The following is a 10,328-nucleotide window of genomic DNA, read 5'->3' on the forward strand; positions in this document are numbered from 1 at the left end:
TCTATAGTGAAAAACAAATTTGGATTTTTAGGAAATTTTTTGAGCTCCCATATTTTATAGCTAATTTACTCAATACTGGACTGTGCGACAACTTAACCATTTTGCCACAACATGCCTCATATCTTCTTCCTACCCAATGCAAAACATATTTGACCACATGTTGGGTTGTGTTTTCTTCCTACCCAATGAAAACATATGATCGCAGCTTCTTCCTACCTGATGCAATAATATATGATCGCAGATTGGGTCGCGAGTCTTCCTTCCTGATGCAAATGATACATCATCACAGCTTGGGATGCAAGTCTTCTTCCTACCCGGTGCAAATGATATTTCATCACAATATGGCTGTATGTCTTCTTCCTACTTAATGCAAATGATATTTGACTACAGCTCAATCTCTGTGTCTTCTTCGTCACTTTCATCAGAGTTTGTTTTATCGATAAATTTTTCATTCACTGGCCAATCAATACGGTAAAATTTATGTTTAAATCCAAAGTCACAGAAAACTCCTTTGACCGCCATTTCATCTTTCACTCTTTGTGGACTGTCATTGTCTTGAAGAAGGGTTTCTGCAAAAGTAGAAAGGATGTTAATAATAATAATTTGCATTTATAAAGCGATCTTTACTGGTGTCTCACAGCGCTATAAGACCATTAGTCTATTGGGACAGGTGAGTTTTAAGGAGTGACTTAAATTGGAGAGATGAAGACAGACGAATGTTCAGTAGAAACTGATTACAAATCACAGGTGCTTGGGTGAAGAAGCCCTTTTGTAAGAGGTACTGATTGAATCTACTCATATTAAATGAAAGAATGCAAAGACCAGGATAAACCAGGTGCATGAAAAACTTAAGCATATCAAATTTTATTATTTGCAAAACATATGACATGCCTAGATATGGTCATGATGACATCACATCATGACCATATTTAGGCATATCATGACTGTACATGGGCATACAGTAGTATTTTGAATGCCTAAAAAAACAGTGCAAGTATGCAATGAAAAGGCAAGTAGATGCCTAGATAATTTTAAAACCATTGAAATTTACCTTTTATAACTTGTCCATCTGTGTTTCTTTCAAGCTTAAACAATCCAAAATTTTCCCGGTCCTTTTCATCAATGCGATTCTTCAAAGCTAAATTACGGCCTTAAAAAAAAAATTCAAATCTCAGTAAATATGATAGCATTTTTAATAAAAAATAAAAACTTAACAGTTGGCTTTTTACCATCAAAATAACTATTCAAAAGCTTGCCTAGGATCATGTTATGTTCTGGGTCAGAGAAGGCTGGATGACAAACGTCTACGGGTGGCTATAACAGAGACCTACAGGAGGTTAAAATGACAGAGGGCTACAGTAGGCTAGACGACATAGGCCTACAGAAGGCTAGATGATAGAGGCCTACAGGAGGCAAGATGACAGAGGCTTACAGGTGGCCAGGCACAGGCCAGGTAAAGTGGCCTACAGGATCTGGATAATAGAGGCGATGACAAGAAATTATGTAAGAGATAGTCCTTCAAGATAATTTTACTGTCTGCACAAAACACATTTAAGAATAAATAAAACATAGGAACAACAAAGACGCTTGAGGTATATTTCATTGATTGATCTCTGTCATGAAAGCAATGGTATATCACAAGAAATTTCTAAAACCGCTGGCACTCACTGCGTTATACGACCGGCTTATCTGTGAGCTTTAGTCGATGCTGTCATGCTGATTGTTGGTGGCAGTCTGAATGGATCATCAGTAAAAATGATCTGTTGCGTGTGCGTCGTGGTGTTGCCTTCTACATGGAATCACGTCCAGGGGCGTATGGTGTAAAATCTAAGGGGGGGTCGAAACGAAAGCGCAGGGGGCAAGCAGAACTCGGAGCAATTTAGCAAAGCTTTCAGAATTCGCGGGGTGCGTTATTTGTGAGTGAAGCGAGCATATTTAAAGGGCACTTTCTTTAAAAGGGGGTGTCGACCGCACCCATCGACACCCCCGCGGTATGCCCCTGACATCAGCCGACGACGTCGGGTGCAGTGAGTGAGTGTACAATTTTGCATGGCTCCTGCAAAATTTCTATTTTGTAAATTGGGTGTAAGGTTTATTTTAATGATAGTAAATATTTTAAGCTTTTATGATAATACTGATACAGAGAATGATGGTTTAAGGAAGTTTTCATATTAAACAAAGGTGTACAGCTTGTTTATGTGAAACTTACAAATTTGTTTCGTAGACATTCCTGGCCACACTGGCAGCATTTTGTCCTGGAAGACACCAGTAGTTACCGTGACAACCACTTCTAGAAAACCCTTGGTACCGCTAACACTGGATGAACGACGGTGTACAAACTCCATCGATTCTTCCTCTGCTACCTCATCGTTTGCGTTGTCTTCCTCTTTATTTTCCTCCTTGTCCTCTTCTTGTTCATCGTCATCAAAATATTCAACATTCTTCAAAACATGAACTAAAGGAAATAATGAAAACAAAATCTATTTTTTCCTAACTCTGAACTGAAAATTTACTGCTTGAAATCATACGATGAAATACCCATGGACTGCATTTCATATATTCAGTGTGAGCATTTAAGTCCTCCTGCTGAAACACAAGGAGAATATCGAAATAAAATGAACAGTGTACAAAAGGTTATCTTCATGGTTCAATGCACACTCAGTGGTTACCATCAGTTTAGCCGACTGAGCTAGGCTGCGTACTCAGTGAGCTAAGTAGCACTCAGTGAGCTACGCTGTACTCAGTGAGCTAAGCTGGTCTCAGTGAGCTAAGCTGCTCTCAGTGAGCTCAGCTGCACTCAGTGAGCTCAGCTGCACTCAGTCAGCTAAGCTGCACTCAGTCAGCTAAGCTGCACTCAGTCAGCTCATCTGCACTCAGTGAGCTAAGTTGCTCTCAGTCAGCTAAGCTGCTCTCAGAAGAAAATAGTGATTTAGATTAATGGTATTAAGAATTTCATAATATGTTGAACGTACTTGCACTTGTTAAGGTTGTTAGGTAGTACGCAGGTTCCCCTGTGAACGCTGAAGCTTCCAAAAGACTCCAGATGTAATCCGTCTCAATCTCGATTGTTGTCATATCGCATTGCACAAGGATATAAATCAACATTGGAAGAAAATCTGTAGATAGAAAAACAATTCCAGAATCTGTATAAAACTTTCACAAATAACATTCTAGCATCTTTACAAAACTTGCACATGCCACAAAAGCAGGGACTAATCCAGATATTATGAGGGGACACAAATTTCATATAGGCCTAGATGTATAATAATACAAATAAATACTGTAGTATCCAATAATCGTGTTCAGTATATGCTGTTTCAAAATATTGTAACATTTAGTATTTGTATGCCATTATGTATTTTTTTGTGTTAATAAATAAAAGACAGCAGTGGCAAAACCAGCATCATGTACCCCACCATGTCTATCCCTAAAACCGCCCCTGTATCTACCCACCCTGGGATAGTACCCCTAACTATTGGTCAGTATCCCTCACCCAAGAACAAAGAAACCACAACATGCATACCATCAGCACCCATTGATTGAACAGCTCGTCCATGTTCCTTGTCACCAACAAAGTCATAAATGTAAGTGACAGCTTTGAGAATCAGGTCCATCTTGTCATAAGGGGAGTAAGCCTCCTGCAGACAACTAAAGCATTCTTTGATTGTCTTCATTTGCTCCTCATTGGGTGGAACAAAATTTGTCTGTAAGACGGTAAAACAATTGTCAATTTAAATTTAATTCTTCTAATTTATACAAGCTATGAATATGATGCAGTAAGTTGGTATGTGAATGTGCAAGTCAAAAATAATGACCACATTACAAAAAAGAAAGTGAAGAAGTGAGATATTATGGACATTATGGCATATTTTGTAGAATATTTCCCTGAGACGTAGCTTGGTGTTTAAAAATGCTTGCCTTCAAATCATGCGATAGCACTTTATTCTTCTCACAACCAAAAACATCCCTAATCCCTAAGAATGAACTTATTATTAAAAGTATCACATTTACTTATGTTGGCGATTAAATATACTGTATACCAACCTACTGAAAAGGATTACCCTCTGTAAGTATGAAAAATATTAAAGCAAATCAAGTCAGAAGTTAATAAATTGTAAGATACCTTGATTCCTAATTGCTCTATTGTTCGTGATCTGGCAGCTGCCATTTTTTCTTCTAGCAACAAAATGGAGCCATTTCTGAAAAATGACAATGCAAATATTATTTTAAAATAAATCAAAAGATCAAAGTTCAAAGGCCTCAGTGCACAACTCTCTTATGGAATATGGGCAAAGTTCAAATCTGGGGGGAGGGGGAAGGTTCGCCACTCCTCCCGCAAAACCAGCTGTTTTACCTTCACAGCATTTATATTCCTGGGCAGAAGTACAAATTTAAAGTGTCTCCTAAGAACACAAGCAATTTGTACAGCAAGGGTTTCAACCCAGGACCTCAAGGTCCGAGTCACAACCGTTCCACCAACAGTTCCCATGGAAATATTTTAAACATTCACATAATGTGACCTTTTAAGTTTTTGGGATTTTTACCAATCATCATTGAGTAAATAATAACAAATAGTTTGGGTTATGTGGGCTTTAGGCTTAGGATTTGAATTCTTTAAAAAGGGCATAAGCAATGAGCTTTTATTATAGGACACCTTGACTTACCTTTTGTACTCATGGTGATAATTGGAATAAATCGTTTCCTTCAAAGGTACAAGGATGCGTTGGTAGAGGGCAGCCTCAACAATAGATTCAACTTCTTGGTTTAACTATGTTAATAATAAAATAATTTCAATTTATTAAACATATAGAAATAACATTCAGGGCAAAAAAAAAAAATGCACTTCCTATACCCTTAAACACTGTCAGATAAACTAATTCCTCCATGGTCAAATATACAAATTGCTACACTAATAATGACTCTAAAATTATAGTGTTCACTATGGTTCAAGATTTTTAAATACTGAATCCGCCCTTGATATAGGCCTATATTTATTTATTAATAACAGTTGATATAAAATATAATTGAAAATAAATAGCTGATGATTCAGAGAAGGTAAAACAGAATACTAAGAATGTCAACTAAGATCAAAATTTGAGTAGTGATGGTACAGATGGTAGATTTTTTATTAGTGCTCAATTATGTTATGTTGTGTGGATTCTGTTTAAAGAGTCACTTGATCCTTGGATGGCATGTTTTTACTTTTTATATTTGTTATTTTTATGCTCACCTGGAAATAACATTTGAATTGAATTTGAATTAAATTTCTGTCTGTTCCTATAGCGACGGTAAAGATGGTTATGTGTCTCCATCTTGCTACAAGTTGACAAGTGATGTGAAAACATACAGGTCTGATTTCAGTCTTGATTAAAGCAAACAGTTCCTATTCTTGTATTATGCTTGATTAAAATTGCTTTTCTATATAAAACAATCTTTTATATTGAATCTGCCTACCTTGTCAGTATTTTGTTGGATGGCTTTTTGAATTACCGGATCTGCTTTCATTGCGATCAGATTACGCTTCAGTCCTCCTATTAATTGACGAATACTATGCATCATCGCTTCTGGCTTCTCATGTTTTTTTCCCACCTTACTGTTGATGAATGCGTCTATAGTCATACACAGGAATGTGCCTGTTTCATGTGACCTCCTAAAAACAAACACCATTTTGATTGTCAACAAAATTGTCAAATTTTCAATTGCTTACTTTTACAAATTATTTGGCAAGGGAAATATAAATACAAGCATAATAAAATACCAATACAATGAATTGAAAAAAAAAATAGCCAGAAAACATGTTAAAAAAAGGCAGTCAAGAGACACAGCAAAAAGAGGCGACAAACACAGGCACATTCAAGGTTTACAAGGACCGACAAAGTGTAAAACATAAGCATAAAGACACGTCTGTCTCTAAGATGGGGGAGAGGGTGCAATAATTGAATGCAGAACTAAATTAGGATATTAAGAAACATGGATACACAGAGATACATGGATATAACCTTAGTGGAACTAATTTGCCATTGTGGGGGTGAGGGTTGGGATGCATTCGTACTCCTTGCACCCCCTCAGCAGGTCCAACCTGGAAAGCAAAAACAGACAAAAATTACAAAAGCAAAAAAGGGCACAGAAAAATTACAAAGACTAAACCAACCAAAGAAAGTAAAAAGGGCAGGAACAAATTTTAAGGGAGAAAAAGCTGCTTAAAAAAAAACCCCAAATAAATGAATAAAAGAACAAATTATGATGTTAAAATACAACAAACCTTAGTACAATTTTTTCTATATATTCAGCTACTCTTTCTCCAACTTCTTCATTCATTTTTTCTGCGCTAAGTGTTTTTTTCCCAATACCCTGTTTTGACTTCTTTTTAGACAAGGAGCCAAATACCTCTTCTGAAAACACAAAATAAATAAAATGCTAATTAATTATTTCAGCGAGGAAAAAATGTAAACCTATAGAGATTCTAAATCCCAGAGACGAGTCAGGTTTAATTTGTGTTTCTATTAAGGCCCATACAGACAGCCTTGTACGACGCAGCCAAATGCGATTCATAGTCGGGGACAGTCTTAAGGCATTGAGAGAAATATTAAACATGCTTAATATTCAACAATATGACTGCCTCCGACGCAAACCATCGCAGACCCGATGTTGACAACAGATCACGCAGGGCTGCATTGTACGATGCTGTCTGAGTTCGCCTTCAGAGATAAATATTTAACTAAGATTTTCTGTCTACTTTCAAATTTGATGGAACAAATTGGTACCTGAGCACTGTTTTTATAATTTAAAAAATTGTTTATATGCATACAGAGCCTGGAACCTACATGCATGTGTATAAAAAATTATACGCCTTTGTCAGAATAAATAACAAATGAACCAAATTATAAGGTTGTTGAGACAATACCACATTTCTACATTAATCCTATGATACGTCCTCATATTTAAAATTTGCAAATCAATATATTTTTCTGGCTGAGCTTTCTCAATCTTTACAGCAGACCGAATGTTACCTACTGCTTGTATACCGTAAAACTTTGAATTGGAAGTCCTGAGCTTCTTTTTTTTTTTTTTGCGAACTGTGGATGGGCTTCTTTTCACGGCTATTTTGCAAAGTAACGGGGTGGGGGGCTTCTTTTCGAAATTAATAATGTAAATTTTTGGAATTACCACTATAAAACAATAAATAGCTCCACCGTAACATCAATCTGTATCATAGAGTGTATTAACCGGTATTAAATCACCTAAACTACTGTATAAACTAAGAATGTTTTTACTTTTTACTTAATTTTGCTTTGAAGTTCACGTACAGTGTATGTACGTACTATCTTGGAAACAAGCCCATGCTATCTTGAAAAGAAGCCCATGGGCTTCTTGTCAAGGATAATTTTGCAAACCTAAATGGGGAGCTTCAATTCGAGATGTGCTTTTTCTTGAGATTAAGCCCATCGGGCTTCTATTCGAGGTTTTACGGTATGTAAAGTCCTGTGATACAATTAGGTAAGACCACTATAATATAAATGACTTCATTACTATCATTATTATTACCTGAATGGACCCTTCCAGAATTTCAATCAAACTTAACAACTAACCAATCAAAGGACTAGGAATATGTACTTGTCCAACAACAAACACACACGTGTTACCCCACAAATGTGTATGTTTACGAAGTAATTTTGTAGGACGTTAGCAACAATACCCAGGGCTAATTAGCTGAAAGATTCACGGTAAGTTGAGACAAATGTGATCTGACTTACTTGTAAAATTTTTTAAGCTTTGCTTTCTGATTTTCTGAAATTTAGGTACTTTTACTCCTTTCTTTGTCGGAGTAGTCGACTCATCATTGTTCTTTGCTGATTCTTCACCGGATGACGTACTTAACAGCGAGAACCTCTCACCAGATGATGATGCAGAACTAACACCAGAGAGCCTTGAAGACTCGTCCAACGAGTCAAGCGAAGGCTGTTTACCTTGTAATTGTTGCCCAAATTCACGTTTTCTATGAACAACGGATTCAGTTTGGAATTGTGGCGAACTCTCACTTCTCACCTCTGGAGTAGCAATATTACTGGTAAGTGGTAGAATTGTATCATCTGATTTTGTTGGGTAATAACTACTTTCAGAGCAAGCAGAATCTCGACAGATTTGGGAATGTGGGTATACCCCAGAGTCTCTGTTTGGATCAGCTAAGGGGTCAAAAGATGAAATCGTATCCTGGATAGTTAAAGATGAAAATCGTTGCGATTCCCGTATATAATCCGGTAGGCCTGAGTCGCGTTCTGGCTGTCTCTTATACACATCTAGATGTGTATAAGAGACAGGCATCATCGCTTGATGATGCATTTCTATCTTCTGGTTGCCGGCGGCAATTAGAGCGGATTGTTGTTCAGACCAATCCATATGGCATGCATCATTTAATTGCAGTCTCGAGGGAACCAGCCATTTTTCTGTTAAAGAAGAATGCGGCCGGCTGTAGACCTATAAAACTGTTAGAACAAAGGCTTCAGCTCAAATAAGTGAATATAACAGATCATCAGAATCACCACTTCCTGAAGAACAAACATATTTAATAATTACTACAAAGTAAATATTAGGAAATAAACACTGATAAAATTTTTAAAATAGTAAGAACAAAATACAATTAAACTAAACCTCTATCCACATTATCTTTAAGTGACAAGTAAATGTAATATGCCCATATTTGGGTGTAACAATAGAGGTGTAGACGGATTATAGACCAATTATCTAATAGTTTATGCGGTAATATATAAAGAGAAATCCGACAGAGAACAAAGCGGTCAAGTATAGAGATAGTGGTGTTATAGATTAAACAATTCTAAATTAAGCTTACATAGTAGAACAATACGGTGGGAAGCGGACTTAACTACACAATAAGTAAATGATTATGAAGTCTTAAAGAGTAAATGATGGAATATATGAATAAAACAAAAATAAACCTATAGGCATATAAATAGGCTATATAATGTACAGATAAAGATAATATATACATAAATAGACATATAAAAATAAAAATAAAGTGGTGTAAATAAAGAAAGCACATATCAGCTATCAATATAGAACAAAATAAAGAGATATATATATGGAGTGTATTATTCTTATGAAAAGTAAAACCACTATGGTAATTCAAGTTATGCAGATATAGACAAAACCAAAACTGATGCTCTAATAGTGACTTGACTTCTACTGATCATAGTTCTTTGTGTTTCAGATATTTATCATCTAGTTACCGACATATAGTTTGCCTTAAAGATGTATTTTCACATGAAAAATACCAAAATTATCATAAAAATAATTTTTTAAATTCAATTAACTTGCCCATTTTGAATTAACATAAAAATTATCAACTTGAACATAGAAATTAGTGTATTTAAAAAATGTTTACTCATAATTCCACAGCAAAAAATGATAGAAACCCTTCCAGGCACTGGAAGTGTTTTATTATTATTTTTAATATAAGTATCCTGTTTAAAAATCAGGCTACACATTTTTTAAATTCAATCATTTCTAAGCTAAAATTTATAATTTGTATGTAACTGCAACTGTAAGTTAATCAAAAAAAATTTGTTAAATGATTTTTTTTTTGGTCATTTCAAGAGACAGTACATTTTTAATATATTACTGTAAAAAATCAAACAGCCAGCTAATCATTGCCTAATATCAATTTAATAACTTTCTTAAGTTCAACATATTCTGTTGAAATTGAATACTCACTTGTAGCCTGGCGGTTTAAGTGTTGAAGTTCCTGCAAACTGTTTGCTGCCATTACCTGGGACGGTAAACGCAGCAACTCAGGTAAACTACCTTTAGTTTCCATATGATGCAACACCAGGTGTGTCACAGATTTGAATACCTGTCCAGATTTCAACAACTCTACACCTAAAATATATAAATAATTGGAAATTGTATATGGTCCTTTTGGTTTAGGCCCATGGGGATATGCAATGACTAACACAATGGTCAAACCGCTGACAGACAAACCCTTACCCTATTTGAAGTGTACTATGTTTATGTTCATTACACAAAATTGACAGGTTTCAAATCCGGATCAAAGTCCCATTCCTAACCACTGCACTATCTCACACATTCAATAAAAATAAATAAAATGTAATGTAAATAAAGTCACGCAAACATAAGAAAAATAAATATAGTATAGTAAATAAAGCAAGACCCTTTTTATACCTTGTTTAGGCAACCCACCGGCTGAGAATAATAATGATTTCAAATACAAATAAAATGTCCAATTAGGCACCAACCACCACATAAAAAGTTTTTCTTTATTTTCATTAAGCCCGCCGCTACTTTGAAATCTC

The 10,328-nt window shown here is 35.6% G+C and overlaps 2 protein-coding genes across 2 annotated transcripts in view; both read right to left on the reverse strand.

The window, feature by feature from the left end:
• Window positions 1-8,397, reverse strand: LOC117116005 (protein sprint-like). The gene is made up of 10 exons (XM_033259935.1): window positions 7,755-8,397; window positions 6,263-6,392; window positions 5,455-5,650; window positions 4,665-4,768; window positions 4,124-4,199; window positions 3,524-3,704; window positions 2,973-3,116; window positions 2,210-2,455; window positions 1,052-1,150; window positions 1-569 (listed from the first exon to the last, which is right to left on the reverse strand). Exons 1-10 carry the CDS (start codon window positions 8,395-8,397, stop codon window positions 385-387), a joined length of 2,004 nt encoding a protein of 667 aa, XP_033115826.1. The 3' UTR covers window positions 1-384.
• Window positions 8,398-8,505: 108 nt separating this feature from the next.
• Window positions 8,506-10,328, reverse strand: part of LOC117116006 — a gene marked incomplete at its 5' end in the record, with an annotated part of 10,516 nt that continues 8,693 nt past the window's right edge. The window contains 2 exon segments of the mRNA XM_033259936.1: window positions 8,506-8,546; window positions 9,730-9,894. Of these exon segments, the coding sequence (XP_033115827.1) occupies window positions 8,506-8,546; window positions 9,730-9,894 (206 nt within the window).

The sequence above is a fragment of the Anneissia japonica genome, unplaced genomic scaffold (genome assembly GCF_011630105.1).
Source record: "Anneissia japonica isolate Jap-2015-1 unplaced genomic scaffold, ASM1163010v1 scaffold287743_len2803612_cov181, whole genome shotgun sequence".
Classification (NCBI taxonomy): domain Eukaryota; kingdom Metazoa; phylum Echinodermata; class Crinoidea; order Comatulida; family Comatulidae; genus Anneissia; species Anneissia japonica.

Coding starts and splice junctions, on each gene's coding strand:
- LOC117116005 (XM_033259935.1), bottom strand. CDS start 8,397: ATGGATTGGTCTGAACAACAATCCGCTCTAATTGCCGCCGGCAACCAG. Junction 4,769..5,454: donor TCCAACAAAATACTGACAAG/GTAGGCAGATTC, acceptor TTATTAACATAG/TTAAACCAAGAAGTTGAATC. Junction 570..1,051: donor AGATGGACAAGTTATAAAAG/GTAAATTTCAAT, acceptor CTACTTTTGCAG/AAACCCTTCTTCAAGACAAT.